Source organism: Vicia villosa, linkage group LG6 (assembly GCF_029867415.1).
Source record: "Vicia villosa cultivar HV-30 ecotype Madison, WI linkage group LG6, Vvil1.0, whole genome shotgun sequence".
In the NCBI taxonomy this organism is placed as follows: Eukaryota; Viridiplantae; Streptophyta; class Magnoliopsida; order Fabales; family Fabaceae; genus Vicia; species Vicia villosa.
In genome coordinates, this window is record NC_081185.1 from 26,159,654 (window position 1) to 26,178,463 (window position 18,810).

The window sequence follows — 18,810 nt, forward strand, 5'->3', positions numbered from 1 at the left end:
TGGTCGTGTAGATGTTAAATACATCAAGCTGCCAACCATTTGTTTGAAAGTTGTCTCACATATGGTTGTCCCTGCATCATCTTTGTGTAACTTGGTCCCGGGCACCATTGGTGTTTTCACAGCTTGACAATTCTCCATTCCAAACTTCTCCAATATCTCCTTTGCATATTTCTTTTGACACATGAAGTTGCCATGAGTTGTTTGAGTGACTTCTATGCCAAGGAAGTACCTCATCAGTCCCAAATCAGTCATCTCAAAAGTGTTCATCATGGACTTCTTGAAGTCTTCAAGCATCACTGCATTGTCACTTGTGTAGATTAAATCATCAACATACACACTCACAATAAGTATATTACCTGTATTACTCCACTTAGTGAAGAGTGTTTGCTCACTTTGACACCTTTCAAAACCTTCCTGCACAAAATACTTCTCTATTCTGCTGAACCAAGCTCTAGGTGCTTGTTTTAGCCCGTACAATGCCTTGTGCAGCTTGAGTACTTTCTTCTCCAAACCTTTTTCTTGAAATCCTTGTGGTTGTTCCACATATACATCTTCTTCTAGTTCACCATGAAGAAATGCCAACTTGACATCTAGTTGATGGATCTTCCATTGTCGTTGAGCGGCAATGGCAACAATGGATCTTACCGTCTCCATTCGTGCAACTGGGGCGTACACCTCTCCATAGTCTATTCCATGCTTCTGTGAGTAGCCTTTAGCAACTAATCGTGCTTTGTGTTTCTCCAATGCTCCTTCTGCATTCAGTTTCGTCTTGAAGATCCATTTGACTCCAACTACCTTTGCCTTATTTGGCAAGGTAACAAGGGACCATGTCTTATTCTTCTGTATGGATTCAATCTCCTTCTTCATTGCTTTAATCCATTGAGGTTCCTTAATAGCTTCTTCAAAGGTTGTCGGGTCATTGTTCACAACTGATAATGCCATGTCCTCAATTGGCACGGATAATTCATCTACTTCTGATATTACTCCATTTGTTACGTATTCACGAAGCCAAGCAGGCTTACGAGAGATCCTGCCACCTTTAGTTTGCATTGTTTCTTCTCTATCTACAGCATCTGCAGCATCTGCATCAGCATCACTTCTTGCTCCTGCAGGTTCTGATATATCCACTTCTTCTCCCCTTTCTTCCTCAGATTGCTCATGATCTTCCCTCCCTTGGTTTGAGGCACCTGAAGACCAACCAGTATTATCAGTTTCACCCTCATCGAGCTGCATCAATTTCTGAGTCTCATAAGTAAATGTCCATGGCCAATTCTGATCCTCAACAAATATTACATCTCTGCTCACAATAACTTTGTTAGTAAGGGGATCAAACAGTGTATAGCCCTTTGATTCATCACTATACCCAATAAAAACGCACATTTTGCTTCTGTCATCAAGCTTTGTTCTTTTCTCCTTTGGCACATGAGCATATGCCAAACAACCAAAGACCCTGAAATGTGCAACTGAGGGAACCCGACCTGTCCAAGCTTGTTCTGGAGTCATTTCTGTTAAGGCTGCATTTGGACATCTGTTGAGGACATGATTACTCCATTTCACAACAGCTGCCCACAACACCTTTGGCATCCTTTTTTCAGACATGATGGAGCGCACCATATTCATCAGTGTCCGGTTCTTACGCTCAGCAACTCCGTTTTGCTGAGGAGAGTATGCAGTAGTAAGTTGGTGTTTCATGCCATGTTCTTCACAGAAGATTTTGAAATCTGCCGAGTTGAATTCACCGCCACGACCAGTCCTTAAGCACTTCACAGCCTGACCTGTTTCCTTTTCTACTGTGCGTACAAAATATTTGAAGTGAAGCGTCTCTAATTTTTCAACTAAGAAATAAACCCATGTCTTCCTACTAAAATCATCAATAATGCACAATACATATCTCTTGCCACTAAAACTTACTGGTTGAATAGGGCCACATAGATCTGCATGAATAAGCTCCAAAACTTGAGTAGCACGCCAGGTACTTTTCTGTGGAAATGGCAGGCGATGGTGTTTTCCGAGTAAACAATCTTTACAAATTGTTGTGGTCTTTTCTAGTGTGGGAATTCCTCTAACCATATTCTTTGTTTTAAGCTGCAGAAGTGCCTGATAGTTTAGGTGGCCAAATCGTCTGTGCCATAATGAGGTAGCTTGCATGTTGCTAGTTGTAAACATGCATGTTTCTTGAATAATAGACTTGCAGACCTCTGGGAAGATGAGAAACATCCTGTTGTGGCTCATGGTAGCATGAATGAGAAGACCCTTGTTTGGGTGAGAAATTCTGCATGTTCCTTCATTAATCAAGATATTTAGACCTCTCTCTTGGAATTGTCCAAGACTGAATAAATTGTTGGTTAAATCGGGAATGTAGTAAACATCACAGATAACAAAAGTCTTATTATTCAATGTGACTTTCATGTTACCTTTCCCTTGTACTTTCAATCTCGTCCCATTGCCTAGTTTGACAGAACATTTGAAACGCGTGTCCAGCGTGTAGAACCATTTGCGATCTCCACTCATGTGGTTGGAACAACCTGAATCCAGATACCATCCATTCTCTTTTGTGTCAGTAGAATGAATGGTCATTAACACTACTTCCTCCTCCTCTTCTGCACAGTAAGCTCCATGCTTCCACTCAGGACAATCAGATTGAAAGTGTCCTAGCTTGTGGCATTTGTAGCACATGATGTGCTCTCTGGATGAGTTCCCTCTGCTTTGACCCCTGCTTCGTCCTCGAAATACTCCCCTTCCTCGTCCTCGGCCGTGTGCATACCGTCGATCATCATGAGCAGCTTGCAGGACCTGATTATCAACCTCCACATCTTTGTCTTTTATGACCTTTTGTTCATGAACTAGTAAAGAACTTTGAAGTGCATCGACGGACAAAGATGTTATATCCTTGGATTCCTCGATGGAGCACACCACAAAATTCCATCTCTCAGTTAGAGATCGAAGAATTTTCTCCACAATCTTCATATCGTCCATGCTTTCTCCATAGCTACGCATCTCATTTGCAATGGTCATGGTGCGAGTGAAGTAGTATGTGACACTCTCACCAACCTTCATTGCCAACATCTCAAATGAGCCTCTGAGACGATTGAGTTGTGCTCTTCGTACCCGTTCATTCCCCTGAAACTTGATTTTCATTGCTTCCCAAAGTTGTTTTGCAGTGGCTCGATTGGTGATAGTCTTCAGGGTGACTCGATCAATTGCAGCAAACAAATAATTCTTAGCCTTCAAATCTTTGAGGCGCAACTCCTCCAATGCCTTCTGGTTGGTCACAGATTCCGTATCGTTAAGGAGGGGAATTTCAGTTTCTATGACACACCATTACTCCTTTGAGCGCAGCAAATTTTCCATCAGGAGGCTCCAATGTTCGTAGTCGCCATCGAATCGAGGAATACAAGGTTGTGCAAAGCTATTTCCTCCTTCGTTCTGCATCTTTGTGAGACTGTTACACAATGACTGCGGAAGGTATAGATGAAGTGTTTTATGTGCACTCAAACGATGTAAGCAAAGCTGTCCCGGAAGGGCAAGCTCTTGATACCAAATGTGAAATAGTTTGAATGAATAACAACGCTTACTTTATTAGATAAAATGAATAGGTTAAATACAAAAACAACTCTGCTGTAACTGGACTGTAACAGCATCTCCTAAAAATAAGCCACCTCCCTAAAGAATAGCTTTATTCCTAAATATCAGCTACATATATCCCTAAAAACTAGGTCAGTTAAGCTAACATCACTTGACCTAGTGCATTATTATTAACTAATCCTTAACATATTTTTCATTTCTTGTGGTAATTTTCGTAGGTTATAGTATAAAAGTTCAAAATGGAATAAAGTATGTTTGGAATATTACAAGTTCAAAATGGAACAGGGCACATTCAAAAGTTAACTTTTGAACATCAAGATTTCCTAAGAAATTTCCTACAAATTTTATTTCAAATTATTTTGTGGGCTTGTTTCCGTACCAAATTTTGCAAAAATACATGAAGTATACCATTTTCTGCGGATATTCATGCAGCTATCTCTGTAGGTAATAGTATCTGAATATTAGCTTCTTGACAAACTCATTTAACCATTTTATGAACGAAATCATATGAAAAACATGGTAAAGAGTGTGCCTACATTTAACTTGGAACAAGAATATTTTAGTACATTTATAAGATTTGAGAGAAATAACCACATAAATAAATTTGGATTTGGACTTATCCAATTTTTTAAAAATATATTATTGGGTGAGTCAATGTTAACATAAGTTGTTGTCTCGATAGACTCTCGTTCATTAGCAGAGAGTGGCATTACGATCATAGGTCTTTTCTCTATAATGGTACAACAATATTATATTTGAATCAAATATAGTATAAAAATGCAAATACAGTCAACATACAATCAACATTGTACAAACCAAAAATAAATTTGGGCCAAATACATTCAATAGTTTATGTTTCTAAATTCAATTTCAGTAGAAGACAAAATCTACATGTAAATTGAGGGAAAGATAAACCCTAAACTACGATTTGAAAAAAAGACATAGTAACAAATTGAAGGAAACCATTGAGACAAATCTATATCGCAAAGTGCTTAATTTGTGTTTTTTTAAAATGTCTCAATGTGACCTCCACCAGCAGATTTCAATGTCTTCAACAACTCGAAGGACCACACTAAAACACAACTTTCAATGCTTTGTACACAGCTTAAAAGGTCCATGTTTCTCTTTAGCTTTAGAAATATTTTATATACAAACACTTATGCGCTTATCTAATCAATACTTAATCTATAAACGCTTAAGCTGTGTATCCAGAAAATAGCTTATGAAATGGTGATAAACCCTTCTAATTAATTCATCCAAACATTCTTACAAATGCTTTTTACTAATACATAATCTCAAATCAACTAAAAATATGTACCATATCCAAACAGGCCCTTAGTAGCACTTCAATTAATTTTACAGAATTTCAAAATTTAAACTAGTTTTCATCGACTACAATACAATGTTGAGTGACTAATATCTTTTAGCTGAAAACAAAAATTAATATAACAAAAAAAAAAAGGATCCAACCAAGGTTACATGTTTAGTTTAGTCCACTAGAAACTGAAACCTTATTGATGACCTCCTCTTCCATTTCAACTAGTTGATTGCAGAACATTTCAACGTCGTTTGCCTCTTGCTCGAACATGAACCTGAACTCTTTCCATTGGTACTCGCCAACACCATCCTTCGAAACGGGGCCAGTAACTTTTGCCAGCACATCGAACCCCTTGCGATCAACAGACGTTACGTAAGCATCCTTAATTAAACACCAGAAGCATCGTTAGTTGTCATTCAGATTATATATTTTGCGAACAAAAAACAAATTAAATGAAAGCTAACGTGATTAGTCGTAAGACAAGATTATACTATTTCTTAGAATGATCAATGTATCTTGCAGCCATTGAGAAGAATCAAGATCATTAAGTTACCTTTGCATTGGCATTCATGTAAACAAAACATAAAAGCACGAGGGCTCTACGCCTAGTTTCGCTTTGGTTAATCCCGTCAATCAACTTTGCTGAAAATGGAGCTAAACAAGAAAAACACGAGACATGAATATTTTGTTACACATATAAGAGATAGTGGACTAATGCATTTCAAACTGGGTCTTCACCTAATAGATCAGCTTTGGAAGTTCCTAAATCTTCAACATCCACGTCAAAAGTGCTCCCATGGCCATCAATAAATGTGCAAGATCTGAGCATTTAACTCTTATACTCCCTCTGGTCCCATTTATAAGAAAAGATTCCCTTTTTAGATACATTGAATAAATAATGTATCTAGACAACATATTGTCCAGATACATAATTTATTCAATGTATCTAAGAAGAGAATCTTTCCTTATAAATGGGACCGGAGGTAGTATTATTTAGAGGGAACAAACGGTTCAGATTTTCAAATTTTACACATATTTCAATGGATGCACAGCAAGTGTTTGAAATTATGGGAAGAGCTAACCTAGATACTAGAAGCAGATATGTGCAGATATGATTTTTGCATTCATATATGAAACAGCACAATTCAAAACAGAGATTTAAACACTCAGGTTCCTACCTTGTTTTAAATCTATATACAGAATACTTTTCTGTGTCTCCCAGTAGTTCCTGAAGATTACCACTTCGTGATGTACTGCTACCACTAGAACTTAGTACTCCAGAAACACTGTAACTGAACTCTTCAGTTGCTTTTTGCTCAGATAGTATCATTTCGTTAAGTTTTTCTGCAAGTGTCTTTGCCTACATCAAGATCAATAAAGTGTCATTGTCGAGAACAAGTATAAATTAATATACAACATTCTATTATCACTTGCCAATGTCATGATGAAATATCCTTCTTACAATTATATCTAACTTGGCTGGAGGAGAGTAGGACTCTAATCCTTCCATTCGAAAAAGAAGATGGAGCATACAAGTGAAAGTAATGTTATGCATTTTAGTATAGGATCTACTGGTTTATGTATTAAGAAATGAAACACGGACACAGACATAGACACATAGACACCAATTATAATAATAATTTAAGAACACATTTAGGATCCAGACAAATCTTCGATCTGAAATGTTGGTGCTACATAACAAGAAAGAACACAAAATATGCTAAACAATATTAAAGTGCTATCTTTGCTATAGTATTATCCATGCATGTAAGGATATTTAATTCACGGGGAAAGTTTTCCAATCCAATATGAAAACTTTCAGAAGATAAAAGTTCAAATAAAGATACCGTTGGAGGACATTGGAAGACAATGTCCTACAAATATAGACTTAGCCCTCCCCTTTCTCCAGTTAGGACTTATCAAAATGTTTTCTTAGTTCTTTTATCAGATTTCAGATGTTAATTGACAATTGTAAAATTGGAATATGAAAGGTTTGACTGTTAATATGCTTATTTAGTGAAAGGATAAAAAGCAAGCATATGAAAAGATGTTTTAGCAATACCTTCTCTTCTTTAAGAGGAAGAACATCCCCGGATAAGGCAACCCTTGCAGGTAACTGCAACATGTGAATGGACTAATTAGCTTGTACCTTATTTCTTCTAATTATAAGAGAATCTAAACAATTCTGTCAATCGCAAATTGCGAAAAATAGTAATCTATTCATATTATGCTACACAACAGTGCTGTAGCTGCTATTTGACAAGATTTTGACTAAATAGCATATCACAGAAAATAGTTATTTGTTCGAATTCTGCTATACTAATGTGTTATAGCCGCTATTTACCAACAATGATTTGGAAGAAGGCACCATTAGGACAAAAGTTCTTTATTAGTGATTTCTTGGAGAACCAAGTAAAGCTTTACAAAAATTGCATGATATTATTTTCGTTATGAAAAAGAAAACATGCATATCCTATAGGCATACACAACCTTTTTCAATGATTTCAAGATGACTCCTAGTCGGCCTGGAAAGGGACTGGTCACAGCGAATGAACCACGCTCGTCAATGATTGTGTTCTGCATAAAACAAAAACCAAACGTGTCATCCTGCAACTACCAAAAGTACTGAAATGACTTGTCAAGACCCGGTGTTGTCGATGGCAAATAGCGAAATATGGCAAAAGGCCAAAAACCGCCAAAACAGACAAATATCTCAGAAAAACAATTCAGCAAACTTGAGGTCAAAACAGATACATTAATATTAAACTTCTTTAGTCTTATCATCTTCACATTGAACACAAAAAAGAAGCAACTGTAAAAAAAAAAAAAAGGAAAATGGAGTGGCAAAAAACATACCATATTATGCAAATCATTTTCTGGCACCCAAAGGTATGGCTGCCCTTTTCTAAGTATATACTTGATCTTAGAAGTATGGATATCTCCTTTGCTGTTGAAATCATACAAAAGTAACAAAGAAAGACCCCATTAGCAAACCAGTTAGTGCATATGAAGCACGGACACCGCACATGACATTGACACGTCAATACTAATAACAATTTGAAAATAATAAATTGAACATAATCACAAGTGTTGGTGTCGGTACAGACACTGACACATTTTTTCAGAGGAGTCAGTGCTACAGCAACTAGTGCACATTTCAGTTGACAGTGAGTTTGATGAAATCACTGTCTATCATCACAATTATTGCGAAAGCACATTTTGGAACTTCAACAAAATCAGTGTCACCCTAATTTTGCCAAACTCACCATCAATCCAAACATATACTTAATATACTTTACCAAACATATCAGGACACAACACAGACATTGCGACACTACCGACACCGCTACCTATAGATAGTATTTGACCTTTATTTATCCATCTATAATTAACAAAGTGAAATATATTCTACTAATGTCTTTAATTGATAGTATTGTTCCAATACATATTTAATGTTTTTGGATGTTGTGAGAATTGTCCTAAACAAATTATATAAGGTGTGTTAAACAAAGAAAAAAACAATTTTTTAACACACTAGTTGTCTGAATTGTTCGAGACGTGTAGTAAGAGTTTCATACGAGTGCCGGAGCAACAAAAAAACTATTTTTTAGGACACTTATTTGACTTTTTCGATACTTATCATACTTTTCCGACGTTTGTCGTACGAAGATCATACAAGTGTCAGACACTAACTCGTATCAAACACCGCGACATGCCTACTCTTTGAGGTGTATGTGCTTCAAAGCTGCTAATTGATTATAAATAGATTGTAACTGAAAACTAACTAAGTGTAGGTAACTTGCAACTAACTCTCATCAGCTATTCAACAACCATATATAAAAAATACTCAACAATAAGAAACAATAAAAGGCAAAAAAGTAAAGGACAAAAGGTTACCTTCCTTTGGCATCTACTTTGATAGTATTAAGAGAACCTTGCCAGTTTGATGCCAATATATTCTGCATATATATGCGATTGAGGTAAAATCATGTATGAAATAAAACATTGCAGAAAATCAATAATGAGAAAGAAGCTATGGAATCGGAGGAGAGTAGAAGAGAAGAGAAGGAGAAAGAACCTTGCATTTCTCCGCGAATGTTAAGACCGTTGTTTTGCTGCGTTTCATGGTTTTGCAGTGTGCACACCAACTGTTCGAGAAAATTACTGTTGGTGTTGAGAAATAGGGGCTGTAAGGAAATGCTACGCCAACTTTGGATTTACTTGCGGAAGCACTTTTGTCTTTTGATTTATGTGTAATGTGTAACAACTAAAACAAATCATTCTTATAAAAAAAAAACTTCTCCTACCTAGCTTTTTTAAAAATTTAATCTATATTAATTTTACTAAATTACAATCTTATAATATTTTTATTAACGGTTTCTTTCAAAACTTCTAAAAATAAATTTTTTAGCACCACTAAATTTTTTTATTTTTTTATTTTTCAAAAATTTGTGTGCTTTTGATAAGGTTTTATTTTAATTTATGTTTAATGTGATCTTTAAAAAAAATGCCATTTTTATAAAATATAAGTAAATATTTTTCAATCTTAAGATTTAATTTAAAATAATTTAATCTAAATACTAATTTAGAACTATAAATAATGAAAAATTATTTTTTAAAATTATTTTAATAATGTTTTAAAATATATATCATCTCTATTTTTTGTACTAGTATTTTTTAATTTAATTAATAAACAAAATAACTAACACCGCTAGAAAACTACCATATAAAAAAGTTATGTATCTGAAAATGACTTTGCTGCCCCTTTGCCTTTCTTTTCCACGTTACCACTTTTTGGGTAAAAACTGGTCATTGCATATCCTAATCGTAACTATTGAAACACTTATCCAATTTCAACTCCCCCCTTCTCACACATTGCCCTAACGTTGTTTTGTCTTCCCAACTTGGCGTTCCATCACTATGTTTCCTTTGTACCTTGGTTGCTTCTTTTTCCACAGTTTACGATGTGTCTAATCAAACCATAGAGCTTGGTTCAACAATCCAAGTCTTCTCCATACCTACTTTTCATTTCTACCAAAACCTCTTTATAGTCTCTCTTTCATTCTTCTTCTCACTCCCAACTTCATTGCGCTTTCGATATCTTCATGACATCGACATGGCAAGACCTTTGGAGATGGTCAACGACATCACTGGGTTTGTATTTGCTTATGGTTTATGGCTTATTTTGTGTTTTGTTGGGTTTTGCAGAATAAAACGGTTCCTGTTCTCTGATACTACTATTTGTGGTATAGATTTGGTTTGTATGTTTGTTGTTTACCGGTGTTTAATGGTGTATGTGTATAATGGAATTTGTGGTAGAGATTTGTGTTCATGTTTGAGAATGATTTGTTTTAGTATTATGGCATCTCTGAATTTAAACAGGTTACAAAGTGTTCGATGAAAGTTTCAAACCAATCACTTTCTTAGTTTTTCTGTTTCAAATTTGTGGTTGTTTTGTTGATCTTTTAATGTTTTGTATTTATGCAGATCAAGGTTTGTTGTTCGTTTCATATTTCTATCAAAAGTCATTTAAAAGTTTTCACCATTTGCTATGTTTTTTTAAAGTTATTTTGTTTTAACATTCAGATGTGATGTGGCAGCAATGAGTGTGGTGGTGGTGGTGGTGGAAACATGTTTGCGGCGATGATTTGGGTGGTGGTGGAAACGGGTTTCCGAAGACAAGTGTGGTGGTGGTGGTGGAAACGGGTTTCCGGCGACGAGTGTCTTGGTTGTCAAATTCAAAAAGGTTTGTCTTAAACTTTATCAATTTAGGTTTTGTTATTAACTTATTCTGGTGTGTCATGTTTTGTAATCTTATTCTTAGGTTATTGCGAAGAGGCTGTCAGAGGAAGAAATTGGTGGTTTGAAAGAGTTTTTCAAGAAGTGGTTATAACGATATTCGCAAAGGGGGTACAATGAAGGGGATGAACTATCTGTCGATGACCAAAAATATGTGCTTGAGAATATTTTTGAACATGATACAGTTTTCCAAAGGGGGAAGTTTGGTATCAAGTTAATCACTAAACATCTTTTAGAATGTTCTAATTTTTCAAATTTTCGTTATGTCATACTTATGTTTTGAATCTACTTCAGTTGCAGATATCCTTGGTTTGCAGCAGAACAAAGAGCAGTGAAAGTGATTTTGGGCAATGATTCGTTGCAGATATCCCTAATATTTTCATTGATTTCAATGTCTCTGCTTCGTTTTTAATTTATGTTTGCTATGATATCCCTTAATCCCTAATAACAAATTTGGGTTTAAGTATGATATAGATGTGTTTATCTATTTTTTTGTCTGGTTTTCTGGCTATGTTTCAATAACACTAAGTGAAAAATATAAATAAGATGTTTGATTATTTGCATTTATTTTTGTTTGTGTTGTAGGATTGATGTGCATCATCGGTTTCACATTGTAATCAATATGTGGGTTGAAAATCATGATATTCAGGAAATTGAAGAAACATATGCTATTGTGGTTGAGCTTTCAAACAAGAAACCCCTCACCTTAGCGAAAGAAGCACGGTATGCAACTTCAAAAAAGTCGTTTGTATTTTATGTATTGATACACAGCAGTTTACTATGAATATGAAGTAGATATTTTTTTATCATGTACGCTTAATAAATTGCATGTAAACATTTTGTTTTGGCATTAATGGTTGAATGCTTGATCGATGTATATACCGATGAGTTCGAAACTTAATAAGTGTTATGTTTTTCGAAACTGTGACAATGCAGACAAACGGTTGCTTACACTTATTTACTATTAATTTTATTTACCTATATTTATCTCTATGTCTTTCATTTGATAAATTCTTGGAAAAAATGTTGCAGTTGACTACTTTGAAAGTGTGTATCCTTTGTCTTTGTAATTTGGTCTTTTATTTATCATAGATATGGTTGGAGATGAAGTATTTGTTTGGACTAACAACTTTCAAGATCTTAACAACATTATTTTAAGGTGAGATTTTTGGATTGCCAAATCATTTTAATTATGTCTATGCAATAACAGAAAAATAGATTGGGAGTTCTGAGCAGTCGGTTCCAATTCTATGGTGGGTTGTAGTTTGCAGTGTATTTTTTTGTTGGTTGAATCTGTCATGAAGTTTGAAGGCTTGCTTTCCCCCCGTTTGTGTCTACAGCGGCATTACTGGCATTGAAATGATATGAGATGACATAATATGAGATGATATTGAATGAGATGATATTAAAATAACTGCATTTAGCCTATTTTCTCTTTTATTATATAGCTTTCATTTCTCCTAATTATTGAATGAGATGATATGATAGGAGGTTTATGTTCTATTTCTTAATTCCATGTTTTTGTTGCTCGGTTTTTTGTATCTTTACATGTTGGATGAAATTCAGTTGCTTTTTTGTTTTGCTGTATATACATACAATGGTGTAATTTTTTATATTTACTTAGAGATGTTTTCAAAGATTTATATTGTGAACTGTGTTTCTTTTAATACTTTTGCTAATGTGGAATATATCGAAGATCTTCATTCTTACTACAGGAAGATTGAGGTAACTGTGATGTAAATCATCCTTTTTTCTTGCAATAGTTATATTTGTGTTCAAGTTGAGTCCGTTTTCAAAGTTTACAATACTAAAAATTGTGTTCGAATTATGTGTTAATTGTGGAATGTGGATCAATTTATATGCGAATTTATGCAAATTTCAACCTTCATTTTAATATGATCGTGCGGGCATTTATTATAAGTCAATAAACTTGCAAATTGAATTTGGTTCTGTTGGTTTTGTATTATTTGTCATGGGCTTTTATATTTACTTACCATTGACAGTGATTGAATTTTCACTAGATTATGGCAATTTTAACAGAAGCATATTTTAAAAAGGATTTGATATTGCCACCATTCACAAATATCATAAAGATTTCAGCTCACATTGCTGCCAAAGTTGCTGCTAAGGCTTATGAGTTTGGTGAGCTTTTTAAGATTCTAATTAGATAAACATATTCATTAGGTGCTATAGGATAATAACTTGTCACAATAACTGAGTTATCTGAGTTTATGGTGTTTTTGTTATAGGGTCGAGTTGTCGTATGATGCGAATGTAAAAACGTATTTAAAAGTCTGTATCTCATTAAATTTTTCAATTAATCCATGTTACTTAAGAAACCTTATATGTCGGCCTATATATGCATATATAAGCAGACCTATTTAACCTTTGTTCTAATATATATGCATACATAAGCTAGCCTATTTAGTCTTTAAGCCTTCAATTAAAAATAAATTAATACCTACATAATTTACCCCGTATTATATATTTATTGAAAATTTGAGAAACATATTTATATATTTAATTTTTAATAATATTCATGCTAACCAGTGCCCTCATGGTACTTTTTAAGCGTATTAAATAAAAAAAATATTCTTTATAAAAGTTAACATTTCAATTTCCAATACACTTTTAATGCATTAAATACACGCATTTTAATAAAAACTTACTACTTTAATACTTAAAGAGTGTCGTGACTCGTGAGGGCACTCGTTAGCATTTTCCTTAAATATTATATTTAAATTTTTTTAGAATATTACTAAAAATATATATTATTTTTAAAAAAAATTAAAATTAACAGTGTTATACTTTACAATTTTTTAAGTGTTATTTTCTTTAATTTCTCTATTTTTTTAGTTTAAATATATATTTAATATTAATCCATAAACATGTAATAATAATTTGGTTGGTTAAAAATAAGTATGTAACATGGATAGAATATTTTATATATTTAATTGTTTTGTAAATTTCTCCCATGCTATATTTTAAATTATAGTTTTAAATTACTTCCTTGAAGTATATTAGAATGATTTTACAAAAATTAAAATTTCTTGCAAGATATGTTTGAATATTTATTTTTAAAATATTTAAAGAGACATAAATATGAGAAAGCAAACAATAGTGTAAAATATAGTTTTATTTATATAACCAAATTTTGAAGTTTTATTACCAAACTAACCAACCTTCCACAATAATTCTCAATCTGAATATGTTTCAAACAAAAAAAAAAAGTGAATTAAAGAGAAGGCGCCACCTGAATTGGCGCCTCCTATATTTTTTTCATTTACGAATTTTTCTGCAAATTTTTGATGTTTCTTGTCTTTCTCACTTAAATTGACGCCTCCTATCTTTCTCATTTCCAATATTTAAATATTATTAAAACAGTTTATATGGTAAAATTATTTAAATATTCTCGTGACAAAGATAAGTGTATTTTTTTTTATGAACCAAAATATATTAAAAAGAAAAAAGGATTACAAAGACACAAGAGGGGGACCAAGCCAAGACCTCTTAGGAGCAAATGCTAATTCTAGGGGTATCCGACTTGTCTAAGAAGCTTTTGTTAGCAAAACCAATATTCGCCAAGATGTCCGCCCAAAAATTGGCCTCTCTAAAAATATGAGATACCAAGAACTCAATTCTTAGAGTATACGCCCAACACGTAAGCAAACGAGACTTGAGAACCCAAGGCACTAGATGAACGTTTGTAAAAGCCTTCACAACCAGTTTACAATTCGTTTCAATCCAAAGTCTAGTCCAATTCTCATGGATAGCTTTCTCAATTGCAATAATAACCGCTATGAACTCAGCTACCACCGGCGAACCCGAGCCAATATACGTAGCAAAACTGGAAATATGATTGGTTTCTACATCTCTAAAGATACCACCACGGGCAAAAATCAACGGACAGCCTGAAGTAACACCATCAGTGTTGCACTTCAGCCAACCACGAGATGGAGGGAACCACATAACCGCCAAACAGATCAAAGGATTATTTGGGCTAATATTAATATCGAAAGCCTTGAGCAAGGAGAAGTATTGAATGGAGTTATTTTCCTTTCTTTTGGTTAAGGACCCAACTAATTTCGCCTTAGCCGCAATATTGGAAGCACAGGTTTTCCAGTGAGTGATTTGATTATCAAAGCTGCTTTTGTTCCTAGCCTGCCAGATTTGATACAAAGTCAAATTCAAAGAAACCTTAACGACTGCAAGGGCCTGAGGATTCCATGACTTACACAAGACAAAATAGCAATCCTCCAGCTTCCTAATGTTGTCTCTCAGTTGGAACTTCTCACACAGCCAGTTCCAAATATTCGTAGCAAAAATACATTCAAAGAACAAGTGAGTAAATGTTTCCACCTCTCTATTACAAAGAGAGCAGCAGGAGGGGAAAGATAAGCCACACAAGGATAAGTTGTCATCCGTTTAGATATGATTGTGCATTATTTTCCATGTTGTGATAGAATGAGCTGGGGTTGTATCTTTGTCCCAAGGAAGAAGAGTCTAGATACTCGAACCTGTAGAGTTATAATTTGAGGAATAGGCTTGCTTAATTGTGAGAATACCACCTTTAACATTCTTCCAAGCAAGGAAATCCTCTGTAGGCAAATTAGAGATAAAAAAGCTGGAAATGAAAGGCATTAAACCTGGAAAGGCATGGATGGTATTAGCATGAAGGGACCAGGTCTAATTCTGCCACATCTCATGAATGCTTTTGTTTAAGTTAGGGTGATACTTCTTTGGAATTTTGAATTTAACTGCAAGAATCTCTCCAGCCCAATTGTCTCTCCAAAAATTGATTATTTTCCCATTGCCAATGATCCAAGAACAGTTATCCATCACTATGTCATACACTTCTTTGAATCCCCTTCCATAGAGAGGATTTGATGGAGTAATTGATTAACTTGCCCTTCTTTTTTACTCTGGCCGTTAGAAGCTTAGACCAAGCTTAATTTTGATTCACAAATTTCCAGAAAAGTTTAATGTTAGATGCAGTGTTATACTTCTTCAGGGAAATAATGCCCAGCCCACCTTCAGAAGTTTTGGAGCAACACTTTTTCCAGGCCACAGAAATAAGTTTTTTCTTTTCTACATTACCACTCCATATAAAGTTTCTCATACATCTTTCGATACTGGATATGGTACTGGAAGGCAGATTATATATGCTGATACAATGTATCATCATACTATGGATCACAGACTTCGCCAGCATGAGTCTACCAGCCATGGACAGTATTGATGACTTCCAAGTAGCAAGCTTGAGCTTGATGTTATCTACAAGAAAAGAAAAATGTTTAGCTTTAGGTTTACCAACAAAGATTGGCACACCAAGGTAGATAAAAGGAGGGTAGCCAATAGTGAAGCCAATGATAGCAGCCAGACTAATGTGTCTATCATGAAACATTCCTCCAGCATAAATGATTGATTTTCTAGAGTTACAAATCTGCCCAGAGCAAGAGGCATATTCCTGCAGGAGTTTGGAAATTGTAGTGAGTGATTTGACATCTCCCCTACAAAAGATCATAATATCATCAACAAAGAAGGTGTGAGAGGGGACTCTCCAGTGTCTATTAGCTTGTATCATATTAATTTTGTTTAACTGCACAAGCTCAGTAATGCCTCTACTAAGGACATCCTCTGCCAAGCAAAAGAGAAGGGGAGATAAAGGATCTCCCTGCCTAACACCATTGGAACAATTGAAATAGCCTACCTTCCTACCATTTAAGCCAATAGAAAGACTGGCAGAGTTAAGAGGAGTGAGGATCCAAGAGAAAAATTTAGAATTAAAACCAAAAGTTGTTAGAGTTTTAATAAGGAAGTTCCAATTCAAGGAGTCAAAAGCTTTGGTGATGTCTATTTTGAGGGAAACCTTTCCACTAAAGCTTTTGTTGCCAAGAAGATTTAAGGCTTCAGCAATAAGAAGAATACCATCCTTGATGTTCCTTCCAGCAATAAAACCTTTTTGTTCAGGACAGATTAAGATAGGAAGAATAGAGGATATCCTGTCAGCAAGGATTTTAGAGATAATTTTGTATTTGAAGTTAGCTATTGCAATTGGTCTAAAGTGCCCAATGCTATTAGCCTCCTTGGACTTGGGCAACAAAATAAGATTATTAGCATTAAAATTGGGAAGGAGCCATCCTGTTAAGAAAAAATGTTTGACAGCATTGATAACATCGTTTTTTACTATATCCTAATACTTAAAAAAGAAAATAGCACCAATGCCATCAGGGCCAGGAGCTGAATAAATGTTAAGGTTCAACATAACATTGTGTATCTCACCAGGGCTAGGCAAACACAAAAGTCTTTTCATTCATTTGCTTATTAACAAGGTGAGGAACAACTCTATGAATCAAATCAAAATCATTCTCCATAAAACCAGAGTTAAACAGGTTTTTAAAATGTTTTTCTATGTGATTTTCAAGGATCACATTATCAGTTTCCAATTTATCATCAATCATAAGAGAGGTGATCATTTTGGTTTTCCTTTTAATCTTAGCATAAGTATGAAAAAAGTTTGTGTTTCTATCACCTTGCAAGTGCTAGTTTAAGCGAGATTTCTCCCTCCAAAGCTCCTCTTCCATGTATAAAGCCTTTTCAAAATCTAGTTGAGCTTTAGCTTCCTTTCCCTGCAAAAGATCATAGTAGCCAATATTCTGTATATCTGCTTGTATCTCCTTCAGATTCTTGCCATCCAAGTTAACAGCATCCTGAACATTCCCAAAGGTGACCTTGTTTCAAACCTTAAACTAGCCTTAAGGGTTTTAAGTTTAGAAGCAAGTATGAACATGGGACAACCAAAGACTTTTTCTTTCCAAACATCCCTAATGAGTCTTTCACAGTCCTCATGAGAGGTACAAATTTTTAGGAATTTAAATTGGCTTTTGACCACTATGGTATCAAGCCTTATAAAAACCATAATGGGATAGTGATCCGATTTAGCCTGAATGAGGGTGTGACAGACAACGGAATTGCAGGCATTCATCATTGTAAGATTGCAAATGGTCCTATCCAGACTTTTTTCAGTTCTCTGTCTTCCCTATCTCTCATTACACCAAGTGAGGGGGTTACCAAGAGTGGGAATGTGGATTAGGTTATTAGAGTCTGACCAATTAAGGAACTCCTCCATGGGACTCGCGCAGGCTGGTGGCTGCCTCTATATTCAGAGGCACACACTATAGCATTAAAGTCTCCCACAAAGGTCCAAGGAACATTCTTATGGAGATTGTTTAAAGTATTCCATAGAGCTCTTCTATGAATATAGCTAGTGGATGCATATATAACAGAAAAACCTAAGGTGGTGTTGTTTAAATCAATGGTAAAGTCAATGTGTTGGTCATCAATGCTAACAATAGACGGCTCGAGGTTAGACTTGCAAAAGCACCAAATATTAGGCAATAAATTATTCCTATTTTTGACAGCAAAAAGCTTAAAACCTAACCTGTCAAACCAACCAAGGGGGAAGTTCTCAATCTTCCGCCACAGTTCAGCCAGAAACACAAACTCTAGAGAATTATTGAGGATCGTCTTTTTAAGGGCAAGCCTAGAGGCTTTATTGGCTATACCTCTTATATTCTAAAAGAGGCAATTCATAAGGAAAGTTTGTTAGGACTAGACCTTGGTCTAGTGTTACTCAAAGTTAAAGCTTTTCTATTCCTCCTTTTTTATTGAAAACTAATTGGAAGTCTTTGTCTTGGAAGAGATCAACGCCATTGTCATCCTCCCTCCCACGTTCAGTCATATTGGCCCATGATTCAGTTAAAAAGTTTGTGACTTGATCCTTAAGATTAAGGTCAATTTGTGTCTCTGGGACAAACTCCACCAATTGCGTAGCATCCACGTATTCACTATCGGATTTACTATCTTTCTCCTGAGGAGAGATATTTCTCTTGTTGCCACATATTACAGCATCAGATTCTAAAGCCTCTTGTGGTTCTCGATGAGGATTAGAAGTTTCCCCTACAGTTACATTAGCATTATGAACCTCCACAAGTGGTGTAACCACCGTCTCACTCCCTCCAGGCTTCTCGATAGCAGGAGTCTCTTTGGGCATGTAAACTTGTTTGTCAGCTTTAGATCGGTTTTTCATGTCCTTTCCTTGATCCTTT

General features: G+C 35.0%; 1 protein-coding gene across 1 annotated transcript; it reads right to left on the reverse strand.

The window, feature by feature from the left end:
• Positions 1 to 4,791: 4,791 nt before the first annotated feature.
• On the reverse strand, positions 4,792 to 9,142 carry LOC131611362 (uncharacterized). The gene is made up of 9 exons (XM_058883403.1): positions 8,982 to 9,142; positions 8,801 to 8,862; positions 7,760 to 7,850; positions 7,394 to 7,480; positions 6,966 to 7,019; positions 6,082 to 6,263; positions 5,642 to 5,724; positions 5,457 to 5,557; positions 4,792 to 5,284 (listed from the first exon to the last, which is right to left on the reverse strand). The coding sequence occupies exons 1-9, from the start codon at positions 9,027 to 9,029 to the stop codon at positions 5,069 to 5,071; spliced, it is 924 nt and encodes a 307-aa protein (XP_058739386.1). The 5' UTR covers positions 9,030 to 9,142; the 3' UTR covers positions 4,792 to 5,068.
• Positions 9,143 to 18,810: the final 9,668 nt, after the last annotated feature.